General features: G+C 53.7%; 4 protein-coding genes across 4 annotated transcripts; 2 read left to right on the top strand and 2 right to left on the bottom strand.

The window, feature by feature from the left end:
* Positions 1-277: 277 nt before the first annotated feature.
* JN550_006104 (uncharacterized protein) lies at positions 278-1993 on the top strand (the record flags this gene model as incomplete). The annotated part of the gene is made up of 1 exon (XM_049317806.1): positions 278-1993. The coding sequence occupies one exon, from the start codon at positions 278-280 to the stop codon at positions 1991-1993; it is 1716 nt and encodes a 571-aa protein (XP_049171990.1).
* Positions 1994-2322: 329 nt separating this feature from the next.
* JN550_006103 (uncharacterized protein) lies at positions 2323-3651 on the bottom strand (the record flags this gene model as incomplete). Its single annotated transcript, XM_049317805.1, has 6 exons — positions 2323-2421; positions 2484-2585; positions 2647-2658; positions 2765-3013; positions 3089-3426; positions 3486-3651. The coding sequence occupies 6 exons, from the start codon at positions 3649-3651 to the stop codon at positions 2323-2325; spliced, it is 966 nt and encodes a 321-aa protein (XP_049171989.1).
* Positions 3652-6654: 3003 nt separating this feature from the next.
* On the top strand, positions 6655-7350 carry JN550_006102 (uncharacterized protein; the record flags this gene model as incomplete). The annotated part of the gene is made up of 1 exon (XM_049317804.1): positions 6655-7350. One exon carries the CDS (start codon positions 6655-6657, stop codon positions 7348-7350), a length of 696 nt encoding a protein of 231 aa, XP_049171988.1.
* A 1078-nt stretch (positions 7351-8428) lies between these two features.
* On the bottom strand, positions 8429-12300 carry JN550_006101 (uncharacterized protein; the record flags this gene model as incomplete). The annotated part of the gene is made up of 2 exons (XM_049317803.1): positions 8429-11921; positions 12056-12300. 2 exons carry the CDS (start codon positions 12298-12300, stop codon positions 8429-8431), a joined length of 3738 nt encoding a protein of 1245 aa, XP_049171987.1.
* Between the last annotated feature and the right edge of the window lie 5602 nt (positions 12301-17902).

Below are 17902 nucleotides of genomic sequence, written 5' to 3'. Positions count from 1 at the left end.
CGGCTGCCGAGGCCTATCACGATGTACATTCCACCCCAGATCTGCGGATCCACGACGGTGAGTCTCAAGCTGGGGGCCAGAAAAAGCAGCTTTCCCATGGCAAGGCTATAAAGATCGACAGAACCCACCTCGTCAGAAGCAAGCTTTTGTTGGTGGTCAGGAGCAAGCAGTCAGCCTCATGCCCAATTTGTGAAGTCGTTCCTTCTGGAAAGACCTCCAAGAGCCAGTTGTATTTTGTCAAGTTTCTTCCGGTTCCCTGGCTTTTGAAGGAGTCAACATGAAGAGTACGCTCTTTCGTTGCCTCTTGGCAATGGCCATGAGCGGCCCCGCTGCTGCTCTGCCGGCTCCCAACGCAGCTCCCAACACGTCTCCCCGGGCCGACTTACTAAAGACCCAAGTCACAATTGCTGATGGCACTGTTGTGGGATCTGTTGGCCTTGTCGAAAACTTTGGCGGAATACCATTCGCTCAGGCTCCTGTTGGCCCTTTGCGATTGAAGCCACCGCAGAAGCTGACGTCCTCGTACGGAACGCTCGATGCAACGGGTTCGGGGCCGTCCTGCCCACAGATGTTCTTCTCCACGGACGGCGATCTATTGACATCGGTCCTGGGAAACCTGCTGAACACGCCTCTGTTCCAGACTGTGACCGGCCAAACGGAAGACTGTCTGACCATGAGGGTCCAGCGACCGGTCGGCACAAAGGCGGGAGCAAAACTCCCCGTTCTGCTCTACATCTTTGGAGGTGGTTTTGAGCTGGGAAGTCCGCAAATGTATGATGGCACCAGCCTGATACTCAACGGCCTCGCAATGGGCAAACCATTCATATTTGTCACTGTCAACTACCGCGTCGGTGGCTTCGGCTTCCTGCCGGGCAAGGAGATTCTTGCCGATGGGTCTGCTAACCTGGGGCTCCTTGACCAGAGACTTGGTCTGGAATGGGTTGCCGATAATATCGCTGCTTTCGGTGGTGATCCTGACAAGGTCACCATCTGGGGTGAAAGTGCGGGTGCTATTAGTGTCTTTGACCAGATGGCATTGTATGATGGCAACAACAAATATAACGGAAAGGCCCTGTTCCGGGGAGCCATCATGAACAGTGGTAGTGTCGTACCCGCTGATTTTGTTGATTGCGAAAGGTGCCAAGACGTTTACGATACCGTCGTTGAGAATGCCGGCTGTTCAGGGGCTGCCGATACCCTGGAATGCCTTCGAGGAGTCGATTACGATATCTACGTCAAGGCTGCGAACAGCGTTCCAGGTCTTCTCAGTTATACGTCTGTCGCCTTGTCCTATGTCCCTCGACCGGACGGAACAGCCTTGACTGCCAGCCCCGATATCTTGGTGGAACAAGGCAAATACGCGGCTGTTCCGATGATTATTGGAGACCAGGAAGACGAAGGGACGCTCTTCGCCTTGTTCCAATCAAATATCACCAATACGGATCGCCTCGTTGATTACCTTAACGATGTCTTCTTCCGAGGCGCGACTCGCGAGCAGATCGCTGCCCTTGTTGACACCTACCCAGACGATATCACAGCCGGAAGTCCCTTCAATACGGGCATACTCAACAACCCCTACCCCGAGTTCAAGCGCCTCGCCGCGATACTAGGAGATTTGGTCTTTACTCTGAGTCGTCGGCTGTTCCTAGCCGGCACATCTGCTGTCAACCCGAAGGTACCGTCTTGGTCATACCTCTCCAGTTACGACTATGGCACACCAATTCTCGGCACTTTCCACGGATCCGATATCCTGCAAGTCTTCTACGGCATCTTGCCGAATTATGCCAGTGTTGCTTTCGCTAGTTACTACCTGTCTTTCGTGTACAACCTTAACCCGAATAACGGGAGTGGCATTCTGCCTGACTGGCCGCAGTGGAGCGAGAAAAAGCAACTGATGCAGTTTACAAACATTGCAAGTTTCAAAGCAAATGATAACTTTAGAAGCAAGCAGTACGATTGGATATCCTCCAATATTGATATATTGCATATCTAGGAAAGATGGGGCTATGGGGAGTTCAGGCTTTCTGGTTTATAGCTCGAGCAAGGATGATTGTGCTCGGGCCCTTCCGATACTTGGGTTCATAACCATCGCCGGTCTATTTGGGCTTGGGATCTTTGTATATACCCAGGTCTAGTATTGAGGTCAGGAAAAAAAATTTACAAACTACATAGTAAACTCTTAGTGAGATGAACAACAAATTCCAAAGCCAAGTACATGATAGCATGTTACCCTTATCAACTACATGTTGTTGTATAGATAGATACAAGTGGAATGTTCCCTCCCAGATTCTTTGCCCCCTAGTTTGAGCGGAACGAACATCCTTACTTCATAGACTGCCGTCCGTTATTTAGTCTTCCCGCAATTTCCACGCTTGCAAACCAGGTTGTCACCGCAATCAGCATTCGTCTTGCAAGAGGCTCCTGATCCCTGCTGTCAGCGGATGCGCAAAAGTATGTTGTAGTTGACTGCTATTGCCGCATACCTGTGCAATGGCCGGCCCAGCTACAATCTTGCGGTTGTGCACACTTCCCAGCCTGACAAGAGAGAGAATCCGAACAATCACTGTTCCGTTGGCACGACGCGCCTATAGAGGAGATCAACAATTGCCGCTTTCGGACTTTACATATACCGGACAGGATACTCACCAGCGCAGTGCCCTACCCAGGAGCATGTCCCTGAACTACCTCCTGAGCTGCCTCCTGAGCTGCCTCCTGACCCCGATCCAGCCCCACCACCTCCGCCGGAAGGTTGAATCTTACTCACCAGGGTCGCGCACTGGGTTGCTATGCTAGCAGCAAAGTCTTCTTTCGTGTCCGCGGCCCAGTCGGCGCCGTTCTTTCCCGGGACGGCGTCCGCGCCCGTGAACGCGATATACAGCACATCGTTCGCCTCGTGGCTGACGGTACCGTTGACCTCATCGCCGAAGGCGAGCTCGCCGGTGGCGAGCGCGGATTCGCCCACGAAGGAAGCATCGCGTTCGCCGCCGTTGGTGTCTCCCCATATTCCGCAAACCTGGAGACCGCATTAGCTTTCATCGCTCTTTTCTACCGGTCTACAATCATGCAGTAGGAAGGCATTGCGACGTACCAAATTGTCAGGCGTAACGACTAGTACGATACTCAAGGGCTGCACCCCATGATCTCGAGGGTCGAATGGTACGTTGTGAGGATTTGTGCCCGAATTCCCAAACACAATATACGGGTGCACATACGTGTTAAGATCTGTAATGCCCGGAATCTGGTACGCCTGTAAGTAGTCTCGCATGGCGGTCATGGACTGGTCGGATGGATTATGACCGCAGCGGCCATTGTTCGGCTCCCGCTGCTGTCCGTCGCAGTCGATATCCATATTGGCGAGCTGGCCCTGTTGGCCTTGTATGTAGATGATCCCGTAGTCCTGAAGGTGATCGCCGCAGTATGACCAATCTGTTGTCAAGAGTCAGCCCTGGGAAAGTGGCAAAGGGCACAGATACCTGGAAACCTACCGGGAGGGCCGTCCTTGTAGCTATACAGACCAGAAGCCAGCTTTGTCTTGCAGTCACCCTGAGCTACTACATTGTTGTAGAATGTCTTGATATTTGCTGGAATGTCAATGGCTGTTGAGCCAGTGACGAGCAGCGCCGAGGCAGCGAGGGCAATTTTGGAATACATTACAGCAATACGGACACAGGGGCTTAGACTATTTCATGAAAGTTTAATAGCAGTATCTGATATCTTATATTCTTCCACGCACTCTTTATATGGCGATTGACAGTAACGACCCGCTGGTGGGGGGAAATGATACCACCGGAACCTGGTATGACTGACTGAGGCGTTCGGCTTCTCTCTCCTCGTACGAAGTTGCACAGGAGCTTCTAGAGTCCCATTGTAGTGAAGGAATCGAGACCATTCCATAGCACAAGCGTGCGAACAAGTCTTGAAAGCTAGGTGGATCATTGGAGACATTCCCCTGAATGGTGGCTATAGGAGCCAAGCTCGTCCTCAAACGACCATTAGTACTCATGATTCAAATAAATTGGACCAGTATATCCGGTAATCATTCGTGTGTGTATGTGTAACGGATCATGACTAAACTGGGTCGCTTCAGGGCTGCTGAATCACATTAGTATCTCATGAATCGCCTGGGTGGACCAGCCGAAGATTACTAGAGATTCAAGAGACTAACCAAGGACGAAAAGCCGAGTACTCTTATCACGATTTCATATTGGATACACATCGGAAGATATTGCGGGAAACCACACTCGTCAGATACGTCTCCAAGGGCTTGTCCTTAAAGCCAATGTAGTATGGGGACCCGCTGTGTCAACGGGAGTTGGAAATTAATATCTACCACTGTGCGAGCTCAGGTAGAAAGGCTGAGAACCCGATCGATGTTGACAGGCGACCTGAAGGTTAAGATGCGGTGAAACCCGTAGCTGGATCAACCTGTGTTTGTGTAATCCTCTACCGAAAGAAGGCCACATGGCTTGGTTGGCTTTGTGTGTCGATCTTCGGTCGGAAGGTCCCATCTGATCAACTTTGTGTGTTGATGACCGAATGGTCGTGTCATGCCTTCAAGTTGTAGCAAACTGTCTAGACTTGTCGGTAGAAGTTCCCCAGTTTGAGTTACCTCAGTAGCGGGATTACAGGGCTTGAGAGGACTTGAGTTCATGAAGTGTGTCCAGAAAAGATTGACCTCGTTCTCCGTCGCCTAAGGAGGACTCAAGCACTAATTTAGGCTGACGGACGTATATGTAGCAGATCGAACGGCTTACTCGAAATCGTTGTGGCAAATACGTACTGTCTCGCCTAGAGCCGAGTTCCGAGGATAGTTGTTGCATTGTGCCAACGAAAAATGCTGCCAACTCGTCGCCGTTAATGGATCTAGAGGCTTTCAAGTTTGTGCTGTCGCCCGCATTGCCTCACCGAAAGTCATGACAGTCGGCTGCGAACTTTTTCACAAGTATGCCATCTCTCAAGGTGCTAAGAGGCACTGATCCCACATCGTCAGGCGAAGGGCTCCCTGAATCGTCCGATCGCGTGTGTTATGAAAGGTTCGAGCATGTAGTAAGGTTGCCCCTGAGTGTGGGGTTAACCAGACCACCTTTCTCGATGACATTACATCCCCGTATTGGACATGCAGGGAACTCGTAGTTGGGGCATGGAGAAGGTCCGTTGCGAGGGTCTGGTACAAGGGTCTGTCGGTGTCTCTGACTCGATTTCGGGCGTGAGTTGCCATCGCGGAGCTGTCTTCGACCTAGACGTAACATCCATCTTTGCCATGACACAAGTCTACGTCGTTTGATCAGTGTCCAAATATCATTCTCATGGCGCTTTCAGTACCTCGAAGACCCGCCTTGTTCGGCGGAAGGTGCTGCATTTCGCCACTAGGGTGGGTGGACAACAACACAACGCATATTTCTAGAGAACACCTGGAAATCGACTTTATTTTACCACACAATGTCATGAGAAGAACGGCTTAGATAGAGAGCCATACCCTGACTTCGTTGAAGACGCTGTGAGAAGATACTGTTAGCTACCCTGAACTTAAGGTTATCAGCCAGGGGTTGGATCACCCCGAAGCCAACAGTGCCGGACATCGGCTTGATCAAAAGAGCACAGGGGAAAGCCCGGCTGTAGCCCCCGTAGTCTCTGGGACTGCAGGCTACTGTGAGTTTAGACCGACGCCGAGTAATGTGATGTACCGCCTTTAGAGCGTAACACTTGGGAGTCTGTCTGATCTATCCCTAAGTCACCAAGATCTGTTCTTTGAACACGTGGAATGGCCATTTTTTACTGAAAGTTCCCATAGACCAAGCGAAACATAGCGGATTCACAGGATGAATTCGAAGTTATGAACATACCGCCATAACCGACCACACGCCGGCAGAGCACCCAGTCTACCATAGAGTAACCACACTAGTACTCAGCTTACTGTGCATAGGGTCGAGTTCAAAGCTTCATTTCGGGAGGTCTGACGGTAAGTAAGGTTCTCAGACCAGACGCCCGGAAATTGTCGCTACTAGCCACAACGCCGGTGCTGACAGGCGTGAGGTGGCTTAAGTTGTAATTCAGGGCCATCAACCGAACTATATAAAATCGACGATAGCCAGAATATCTGATCTCAAAGTTTGTTCATCTGAATGGACGTCCGTTCGATGATTTCCGAAATTGGAATAACACAGCTCTGGACCAGACAGACTTGACCCAGCACCGTGGCTCAGGGGGACTCGCGCTAAGATTGCTTCGTCCCGAAAATAAAATCATACTTAGGTATATTTACTTGAACGATTGAAAAATGCACTGCGATGTTACACAAAGTGAGTGTGTGTTGACTCTTTCATGTCGATCAAAGAGCAGCTTGCGTTGTCAGGTTCAGGCGCCGCAACAACGACTTGCCCGCTTACCACTGCGTACTGCGCAGTCCGAGAATCTATATATAAGGCACCACACTATGTGACCAAGCATGAGCTAAGATATCCACGTATAAGACGGACAGTCCGATGGCTTCTCATGGCGCGTCGCCTCTGTTCAGCCCTGCCTTCATTGTCTTCCTAATGGGAACTCGTTGATAGACAGCATGTATAAGTTCTCGAGGACATCCCAGCCTTCAATCCATGATCCACACGCCGCTGAATATTGCTTTACATGACCTTCCATAAGAAGTGACTCACCATGAAGTACATCCAAATCCTCACCTTCTCAGTCCTCGCCCTTGCGGCGGGCGTCACCCAAGCGCAGAACTCGACCTCGCCCGCGGACAAGACAACGAGCAACAGCAACCCACGGATCACAACAACGACAACAACCATCGACTGCGACGCGGCCTGGAACTCGCTGGAGCGCGACCTGCCAACGCCGCCGTCAGACATCTCAAGCGCCTGGGCCGCGGCGCACACGACGACGGCCGGGCAGTACCGGTTCTTCACGGCGCTGGGCGAGATCTGCGGCTTCGGGCAGACGGCGGTGCCGGCCGGCCAGCAGGCGGGCTACTCGGCCTTCAACCGGGCCTACTACTCGTGGTACTCGGCGTCGCGGTCGCCCTGGGCGGCCCTGGTCACGCACTGCCCCAGCACGGCCGCCTACGGGTCGGTCGACGAGCAGACGAGCGAGCTCGGCGCCGTGCTGACGGCCTACTCGAGCTTCGCGGCCCAGGGGTGTGGTGGCAGCGGCGGCGCCACCGGTGGTGCTGCGGCCTCGGCCTCGGCCACGGCTACAGCTGCCGCCACGGGGGTCTCGGCGTCCGAATACCTGAGTGCTTCGGCGACGGCGGGGAGCGCCACGGCTCGGAATGTTGCGCCGAGGGAGACGATGGCTGGAGCGGCTGCAGCTGCCATTATTGGCCTCGGAGGAGTTCTTATAGCTCTGTAAGAGATCGCTGCCATGGAATTGTGTCTCACGTTTGCCATAGGTCTTCTAGGCGGTCTTGGGAGATATAGTAGGACGCTAAGAGAAGACAGACATTGACTGGAGACTACACTCACTACATAGCGGAATCTGAACGGGTCTTGCATGGAGATTTACATAGTCAACAACTGGCATCTGTTTGCGTGTATGACACTTGTTCCTGGTAACTATATGTACAAAGGAAGTAGAGGGGAAAGTAACTAAAATTAATGATGTCGGCAATAAAACTCCACCATATGCAAGTAGTTGTCTATCAGCGGGATATACCGCGCGCTTCGCTAATACAAATTGCCTCCCTCCCTCTGAACCGTCCTGCCAAGCCTTCCAGGCTTTTCCATCGTCCCAACTCATGAGAAGGTAGCCGACTAATGCCCACTTCGCGTTCTGTGTGGAGACCAAGAGGTCTAGAACCTTTGTAATGGTTGGTGGAGTCGAGAAACACTGACGGTGGTTCCCACAGATGACCTGGGGATCTTGCTCAAAAGACTGCGATCCCTGATCTCTCCTGCAATCACCGTCCCACCCCAGGGTATCAGTACGTTGCACCATTCCTCATCCCATCGTCATCTCGTTCGACAAAAATACGTTTCCGCTAAAACATCACGCCGTTCCGAATTCGCCATACAGGTTTGGCCTGCAAAGCTACATAATGTACTCCTACAGAAGAGGGGAGCTTCTGGTAAAGAAACAATGCAATCTTTGTTCTGAAAAACAGAAACTGGTACTGAAATTCCGAGGACTGTCCCTCGCTCCAGATACGCATATCGGGTGGTGAATTCAAGAGAAATGGGAAACTGCTCCGAGTTCTGCAACTCGATTGCATACCGTCTTCGTCTTTGCGTCTTTCGGTTCACCGCGGCGGGTAGAATGTAAATGAAATGCCTTGTAAATGCATGCATAAGCCGAATGCCACGCCGATGTCATGTTTGTGTGCCCGGAGATTTGTTGCCTCAGGCGTCCTTTGTGTTCGTTTTGGTTGTTGGTATATGTGGGTACACGGATGCCAAAGCTCATCTGTGGACCCGCAGTGGATTTATAACTCTTATTCGCCATGTACCATAATTTTCTTTGCAGTCTCAGTGCTTCCAACGCTGGTCTGCGTGTCTCTGCGCTTAGCAACAGTGCCGATTCTGCCAAGCGTCTGGCCCGTCTGATCTTTGAGTGGCGCCTTTCTTTTGGACTTCGCCATGACCAAACCTTCGTCGCTGTCACTGCTGTCATCGTCTTCGATTGCCCTCGAGGAGTACATCGCAGACGCGTTCTGGCCGTGAAGAGCGGAGGCTAGATGTAGCTGGACTGCGCTGTCGTCGTTCTCCAATGCTTCAAGCGGGAACCCTGCGATGGGCTCCTTTTCAAACGCTGGGGGTGTAAGAGAATCCGTAGTCTCAATCAGAGAGGGTCTGTCAATGGAGCCAGGACGTAAGAGAAAGTCACCTTCCGCGTCAGCTGAGACCGAGCTGGCACCACTGAGCAAAGCGGGCAGCGAAGGATCTGACCGGAATATCTGAGAACTTCCCTTCCTCCCTTCGAGGTTGATGTTGACCGGACTTGTCACATCACTCGGGCTTGTCAAAGGCGTCGTGAGGTTTCCAACAGATGAGCTCCAGGTAATGACGGTGCCAGAGGTATCACGCCGTGACGGTGCTGGCGGCTTTTCTTTCTCCAGTGCAATCTCATCGTCAGGCGACGGTGGACATGGGATATGGGCTGGATCCACCGCCTCTTCAGTACGTGACGCAATAAGCTGTTGTCTTTTGGCTTGTTCGTCATCTTGACGCTGCTGGCGACGCAAATTTTGCTCTTGTGCGCGAGCAAAAGACTCAGGGGTCGAAGGCTTGTAGATCCTCGGTGGTGGTGTCTTGCCTTCCATGAGGAGCACGCGCTGCGCAGTAAGAGGACGATCGTCAAGGTCAGGAAGTGAATATTGCCGCTCGTGAAGGCTAATCAAATCTGGTTTTGGCTCATCATGTTGATGATAAGTCCGCACAGCCTTGGGTGAGAAGAACATTGGAGAAGGTAGCGTAGTCTGGTCAACTTTAGAGCCGTCTTCTGCCGGTCGGAGGGGAGTAGGCCTCCGAGGTGGCAATTCCACGTTGCCCGGAGCGACAGCGGTGCTTAGGGAAACTTTGGCCTCGGCACGTTTGTCCTGACTGGCGAAGAGCCCTCGGTCCACGGAACGTGAGCGCGAACTGTCGTCAAGTGGTCCAATATCACGGGATTTCCTCAGGAGAGAAGCCATGGGATCACTGCAAGGAGCGTCGGCGGCTGGTGTAGGCGGCGTTGTGTGTGATGTGTGCAAAGAAGGTGTCAATGCTAAGAAGTGGTTGGTGATCGAACGGGTGCGCAAGTGACTTTGCTGCGTGAAAACCGCTTTGCTAGATGAAGTTGACATCCGCGACGGCGGCCGATTCGTGAGATCTGGGTGTGCGTTAAAATCGGTGGCAGATCTGTTTGTTCGGCTGCTCAAGTTTCCTCCTACCATAGTCGATTCTTGTGACACATCGTTGTACTCTTTTGATGCCTCCTCCTCCATTGGCGATCCCAGTGGGCTAGCCGTCACACTCTGGGTAAGGGGGTGTTCGCTAGCCACAAAGTAATCGTCCCCGCGCAGACTCTTCCTGCGGGCATCACGGAGGTTCGGGTGAGACGAAGCTGTCGTCACACTTTCGCCTGCCGAGCTGGCCGCACTGCTGTTGGCGCGTCTTCTGGTCTGGCTCTCAGCTGGCCGATGAGGAATGACCTTGCCGACAGCCTTCTTGACGGCTGAACGAGCCCTCTCGAGGAAGGTGAGCGGAACAACGGCACGTGTAATTTCACGCTCGTCGACCTGGATCTTCCGACCTGATGTCTGCCGGGATGGGTCCGTGTCGTCAATCCAGGCCATGAGGTCAGTGATGCCCTCTACTACCCATGGATGTCGCTTCACCTCGCGCAGCCTAATGCGTTTGTCGGGGTTCTTCGTCAACATCCTTCGTAGCAGATCATATAGAAGGTCGTCAACTTCTTCGTAAATCAGCTCATTATCGTCGCGATATGGCGCACTGTTTGTACGCTTGTAGAGCGACGTGGACGAAGGGTTGGTTTGAGGATCGACGGGCTTCAGGCGCCTGCGAGGAATGTAGGCATCCTCTTTGGCGATCTTCTGAAACATTCGGAACTCATCTTCAGCCATGAAGGGGATGCGTGCGTATATGAGACAGTAAAGCGTGACGCCCAAGGACCACACGTCGATTTGTTCGGAGATTTTCGGCTGTTTCTCACCGTCGTCCAAGTCGGTGTAGCACAACTCGGGGGCAAAGAAAGCTGGCGTGCCAACCGTCTTGGCCAACTCCAGGTCGTCGTCAAAGTCACGGGCCTCTGACTCGGAAACAAATTCGTCTGTTTCGCCATCACGAATCGGGCGGCCGAAATAGGAGACGCCGAAGTCGGCAATTTTGACACGGTGATCCTTGGTCCACAAGAGGTTCGCGGGCTTGATATCCCGGTGCACAATTCCTTCATAGTGAAGATACTCGAGGCCCAAGACTGTCTCCCTGAAAAGGGACCGGGCATCCTCGATGGCGAAGCACGGGACGTAGGAGTAGTCATCGGCAAAGGGGTCGTGAGATTGATTGTTGAAGTCAACCGACGACATGTGCGAGATAATTGAGTCGGCCATACTGGGTGATCTCCCGCGAAACATGGCGTCCTCAGGTAAGATGGTGTCCAAGTTGGTCGACGAGCCGGGCTGAGAGTGCAGCGGACCAGGCGTTTCCAAATCACTAGAGTACTCGGCATCCACGGAGGAGACCTCGGAGTCGATAGGATGTGGCCTGGAGGAGGGCGAGAGCTCCTTCATGGAGGCTTTCCGCGACGGCGCTCGGGACGTCGCTCGGGACCCTTCGTAGGATCCGGAAAGGGGCATATCTTGTTGCTGCTGGCGAAGCAGGGCGTAGTCGTCGCCGGAAAGAGTACGGGGCAGTGAGCCGGGTTCGTCGTTGGCGGCACCATATTCGATGCTCCAGAAGTCGTCGGCGCCTGCCTGCTTCTGCTGCATCTTTGCCCTCTTCAGCTCGTTGATCGCGTGTCGTCTGTCCATGAGCTGCAAGTACTGCTCTTCCTCCTCGGTGTTTACCTCGCCGCGCATCTCCTTCTCTACACGGCGGCGCTCGAATGCACACACCCACGGAAGGCCCTTCTTGCGCCATACAACCTCGCCTAGCTCGACATGCTCCAGAACCATGTAGATCTTCTTAAGCTCTGGGTCGTCAATGATCTCCAGCAGGGCGACCACGTTGGGATGTCGAATCTTTTTCAGGATGGCAATCTCGCGCTTCGTCTTGTCTTGGGGGGAGAGGGCAGTCGTAACCTTGCCCAGACGCCGCTTCTTGGAAAAGCGGGCGACGATCTTGATGGCGACATTCTCCCCGTTCTCCAGATTGCGAGCCAGCTTGACCTTGCCATGCACACCGCGGCCGATCTCCTCGATGACTTCGTACTGGTTGATAATCTTTCGTCCGGTCATAAGATCTAGGTCCACGAGGGCTTTGTTGGTCCTACGAGAGAATCACGGTCAGGCCAAGCACACTTGACAGATGGAGAGAAGTGCGGAAACGGCACCGGCAAAGGGCCCAACACATCACAAAACGTCTTGAAAGTCAAAGCTTGGGGAGGGTGCGGCTATACTCACTCTCGCACTCTGTGGTTCTGCAGCGGATGCAAGAAGGGACTGACGAGAGACCCGGCCACTGGGGTGGACGCATCGGAGGCCGAGGTGACGGGAAAGGCCATCTGCGGGCGCGGATTCGAAGGGCTGAAGAGCCCGGGCGAGGAGATGGGCGTACTATTGGCAGTGCGCGAGTAGTAGCCGTAGGGGGCGGGAGGGATTTCGGTGTGGATTTGGTGAGGGTGCGTGGGCGACTTGTCTCGGTCCATGGCAGTGGCGGGGGCAGCCAGGGCGGCGGCGGAGAAGTGATCTGATTCCTCTGTGCGAGAGTGTTGTGTTCGTCATGCTGAGGGTCAAGGGTTCATGGTAGCGATGCTGTCGAGTGCGAGGCCGAGGGGAGCGGACGCATGGAGGGGAGCAGAATGACGAACGAGGGCGGTGCGGGCGCTCAGGAAGCCATTGTGGGATGTTGGAAAATGCGTTGACGGGAAAAGCGGGAGCCCAGGGATCGAACCAGACCGGCGTCGAAGTGTGTTTTCTTGAGGCCGGAGCCAGACCAGGCGGCCGAGGAACGGTGACTGCAGGAGTGGATGTGGGAAGTGGAAGTGGAAGTTTGTTGAAGTATGTGTGTGTGTGGTGTGACGAATGAATTTCGAGGTACAGCAGCAGAGCAGAGCATGAAAGACGAGACAGGACAGGACAAGACGGGGAGGACGGGAGCGAGCAGCACCACCGGCGGGCAGGGCCCAGGACGGTACGAACTCAAGGTACTTGGGTTCAGTTCGCTCTTCCGTCTGGAGACGGGGAGAACACTGGGCGCTACGCACTGGGGGGACACCTGGGGCCTGGGGGCCTGGGGGCCTGGTTGGGAGCATGAGCGTGAGCACGAGCATGGGCACCACCTGCACCCACACCAGACTTGCACCCAACCTCACAAAGCCGCCAGGCAGAGGGGGACTCGACCAGGAGCCAAGAGCGACGAACGGGCGAGCGAGCGAGACGTCCCCGCCAAACAGCCAACCTAAGCCCGCCGGCTCTGCTGGGAAAGGTAGTGGTGTGGTGTGGTGTGGTGGTGGTGGAGGGGTGGTGGAGTGGCTTTCCGGCCGCCCACAAGCCCAGCCCACTACTGTGCGTCTGCACCCACCTGCACCCAGGGGGGGCCAGAGCCCGCGACGGCGCGGCCAAGACCCAGCACACAGCGCTTCTTCCGGGGGTTGACTTTGGGGTACTGGGTACGTACTCTGCGCTGGACGAAGCCCGGGCTCGCTGGCTCTCTGCCAATGGGAGCGTCGATGCCAATCGAAATGTCGAATGATGCAGTGGGTAGCAGCCCCTCAGCCCCTGTACCGGAACATTTAGGACGTCTTCGCCTGTGCGGGACCCAGGCAGACCTAGGCCGGGGGGTGGTCTTGGCTGCGTTCAGGCTAGCATACGGCACTGTGCATTATGTGCGTGCGCGTTGGTGAGTGCCCCAGGTGGTGACTTGTTGAGTGCGAAAACAAAGAAAGAAAAAAAAAAAAAAACTTGCAAGCTGCTCAAGTGTTGGTGGTGGCCATTTGCTCTATCCGCTTGTCGTTGGCCTAGCAGACCTATAGCCCCGGGACACTTTCTCGCTGCTTAGCATTGAGGCTGCTAGTCCCAGCAAAGATGATTGCTCGCTATCAATCCTTGTGGTATATAGCGAAAGGGAAAATGCTCGGGCTTGAGGCCGCGGTGTGTGGTGGTGCCCACGTGTTCTTGACTTGTGTAAGTGTTTTTCGTCAATACACTTGACATGTCTGCGTAGCGCAGAGGCTGCTTCACCCTGCAACTCCCCCCAAAAAGTACTTCAAGTATCCAGGAGATACAGTGTGGCACCAAAAGAAAATAAAAACACCAAGCGAAGTACCTGGCTCTGGGACTGCCGTCTCTGGCCGAGGAAACATGAAATGCGGTAAGCTACCGTCATGCCGTTCATCACATGGAACATTGGATAGAAAGCAACATCGCGTTACGCTGAAACTTCACCGTCAAACGGTGCTTATTCATCAGGACCCCTCCCAAAGCTATCGTCTTGCTGTGAACATTCACAAGCACGCATTCTCGAGCCCCGTCAATTCGCCAATCCGAGTTGTGTTTGCATCAAAACCTGAGAGTTGGTATGGTCGATCAGATCGCCTGACTGCCACAGTTGGCACTGTACGTACTATGAGCGACCACTCAAAGGCGCCAGGAACAACCATGAACGGTAGACGATGATAAGACGATCAGAGTGAGGCCAAGAGCCCGCTAAATTCACGGGCTAGAGCATTGGAGTTCAGTGCAACAGCCTCAGCCCTGGCAGATCTGACGTTGGCGCACATTGTCGCCTCGAGTTTGCCTGGTAACTTACGTTTCTCCTGTGCAGTTGCGAGAACGGACGCACGTTCACCCTGCGTCCGATGGCCAATAGCGACATTGATGACCATTGTCCATCCTATTTCGCCTCCGCGGCTCAGAGCGGTGTTGAGCCCCATCGATTCAATCTTTTTTGTGCTATCTTGCTGCAGTTGGTGGCAGCCAACAGGCGACACCACTCTTGCAAAGCTTTCGTCATATCTCCTCAACCGCATGCTTGAACCACCAATGCATCACAGTAGGTGAATGACCGATAGATGGCCCGTCCATCTTGCCACGGGACGACGGAGCCCAGCAATGCCCCGAGCTTCCCCCCAGAAGCTCGTCAATCTCGTTGGACAGGAGGGAAACGTCCCTTAGAGCATCGCGCGAGCGTTGCAGCAACAGGGAGCAAGGGTGTAGCTTATCGGAGAACTAGGGTCTGCCTGGGACCAGGGTGTAAGCCGACTAGCTAGGTACAGAGTACTACCGTGTACGTAAGTCCAAGGCCAGAGGGATCCTCTCAGCAGCGCTGGCCAGCCTGGTTTCAATAACCCAATTGTGTTGCATTGGCTCGTGGCAGATGGATCATTTCTCAACGCTGTTGGGTACACACACTTTCCTTGACCATTCTCGGCACCCAATGGAGCCCAGTGACGACAACAGCATGGCAGATCCCATGAGAGAGACAATTAAAAAAAGTTTTCTTTGCGACAGAGACAATCCGTACCTACGTGACCGTATGCAGCTCTAGTAGAGATTAACACATGCATGCATAGCTGCTGGTTATCCTCTGCAGCGATTATTGGCTGCAGGGTCTGCAGGTTCAGCACGGTTTTGTGCAGATGCAGCAGAGGGCTGGATCGTCTATGGTTTTTGACTTTCAGGCTGGAAGACATTGCAAGCGCGATATACCTCACGCCCTGGAGAATTCGGGCACAAGTCTGGGTGCGCAGTTTTCCGCCCAGCAGGAAACCTATCAGGGGTCCCATCCAGCGTCAAACTGCAAAGATTTCCATCCTTGGAGCGACCAGTCGGCTGCGGTTCTCTCCTTTGACCACAGGGATCTGACAACTCACGTCGTACGAACAGCTAAGGACCTACGGTCGAAACATGAATCACTGATGCACAGCAGATGTAGCTAGTTGGTCGCCTTGTAATGATTGGGTATCGATTCGAAGCTGCTAAGAAAGACCCACGGCCACGCTGTTACTGCATGCAGACATGACCTGAAGCCATCGTCGAAGACAAATCCGACTCATGCCTCACAACGGTTAGCTGTCACACTGCGGCCGTGTTGATTGATTCGTGATCAATGCGCAGCCTGTCTTCTCCCTTGTCTCCCAAGATACGTAGCCGGCGGATCCCTGTGAAGCTTTGACTCAAGGCGGCTCGGTCCATGGTTGACATCCATGCCTTCATGGGAACACTACTATCAGCGCCGACCATTTGCTAATCTTTATTAGGACGATAAGAATGACGGAATGATGCGAGGCAATGCCGTTCTCAGCATAATGACCAAAGAATTGGTACTATCTTTTGGATTCTGATATCTTTGAAACTACGGAGTACCTTCTGTACTATGTACATAGCCTGCATCACTCCTTTGGCCCCTTGCAATGCAGGATGGGTTTGTCTCGGCTGAAGCCCCCCTCGGCAAGGAGCCGTGTCCCTCACGGAAAACCGACCTCAGCTCTGTGGGTATCTGGAGAGACTTGCGGGGTGCATCTTCTCAAGGGCAAAAACCTGGGGTTTTCATCTCCATGATTCGTCAGACCGCGATATGGTAAATGCTATCGTCTTCAATATGCGTTATCCACGTAGATTATACTCTGAAATACCCAGTGAAAAAAGCCGAGTGCAAGAAGCGGCCGGCAGTTGACTTCAGGAATCATTTTGCTGCCAACACTCCCTCCTGGGGTTGGCTAGAGCCTGTTGTCCAGGTCTCATGAGAACATGCAGTCTGCAGTCGAAGCGCTTGATCAAGCGCAATAGTCACGATGCACCAGAGCCCAAGATCAATAATACCTCGCTAGCTCTCACACTACAGGCCTACGGGCTAGCAGGTTTCGAGAGTTCACGATGTTCCAGTCCTATACAACAATGCATGGGCCTTGGTCTAGGCCCCGAGACTACGTAGTCCGGGTTACCAGAAGCAGCCGAGGTGCCGCGTCCACGATGACTGAATCCGGTGTGGCCGTTATCGTGACATCGTGAGGTGGTTCGCCGACAATGGGCGCCAGTCCGCATTGAACCCGGAAGCGGCATGCCCTCTGGGCTCGTAGGTTGCTCGCCAAGAGACGCAGGTCAAGCGAGCAACACCAGCGACAAGACCGAGCCATGCAAGCCTCCTCTGGCAAGCGCAATCGCCTGGGCAACCGCAGGGCGATGTGAGGCCCCTGATAAGTAGGAACAAAGCTCAAAAGCAAAATTCGCCAGTGGTTGAGACAAGAAAGAAACAAAAACCCAGAACGGGATACGTCCAAGCCGAGACAGAGCTACGGGTGTTGGAGGTCTGGTCTGATTTTACTCCTACTATACGCTTTGCCTATTCCAAACCTTCTTGCAGCCGGCTAGGCCCAACCGCGTTAGATCTTGCTGTACACGGGCGCTGGGTCACACCAACCTGTTCCTCAGGACTGCGGCAGGGCCAACGACGGCCCGGTCTCTTCCTCCACCGTTCATACGTTCATACGAGAACTCGGTTGATGATCACGATACTACAATACCGTACCTGGGAGGTATCACTGCGCTGATAGGCGCCTCTTCCCTCGGCGCTCACGATGCATGCTAGGCGATTCCTGGCTTGTAATCGGCCGAGACACCACCCTGCGTAAGATTACACTCTGCCACACATCTTCGAAGTTCGCACCCGCATTGCATGCTCGTTCTCAAGCTCACGCTGCTGGCTTCGTACCCCGGGTACCTTGCAAATCGCGAAATCACACCAAGATCTACATGATACTGGGCACTCCGCTTCAGCCTCCACCGAACTATTATCGACGTCACAACCGCACCCCGGTCCTGGCCCCATCACGTCTTTCCTCAAACGAAGGTCCGGTTGTGAAGCCGGCGGGATCTTCCTATTTAGCCCACTCACTGGGACTTTCCAGCCGAGTGGTTCCACTTCCCGCGACCTCAAGCGAGAAGGTTTCCCGCTGCAAGCGCATCTCGACGACAGAGACGATACTTACTCGTACATGCTACCGCATGAGGTTTCATCGTAGTGAATACTCTTGAGTCGCTTAAGAGAGCGCTGAGCCAAAGGGGTATGCAACCTGGTGACAGATATTGGCCGAAGTTGAGCAGGCTCTTCCCCAATTCTATTAACATGGATTTGGCAGGGTAATATGTGTGGCGACCTGTCACCCATTGGCACAGGACTTGAAAATGATAGGTCATTTGGGATGCATGTCTGATCGCGAATCCCCCGGATCCAATGCGTTTCGCTCATAAGCATTTATGGGACTTGACGCCGAGTGTTGCTACCAACGACGTACAAACCCCCAGAATAGA

This window comes from Neoarthrinium moseri (genome assembly GCF_022829205.1).
Source record: "Neoarthrinium moseri strain CBS 164.80 chromosome Unknown scaffold20_Wmoseri_CBS_16480, whole genome shotgun sequence".
In the NCBI taxonomy this organism is placed as follows: Eukaryota; Fungi; Ascomycota; class Sordariomycetes; order Amphisphaeriales; family Apiosporaceae; genus Neoarthrinium; species Neoarthrinium moseri.
This window is presented reverse-complemented; position numbering and strand designations above follow the sequence as displayed.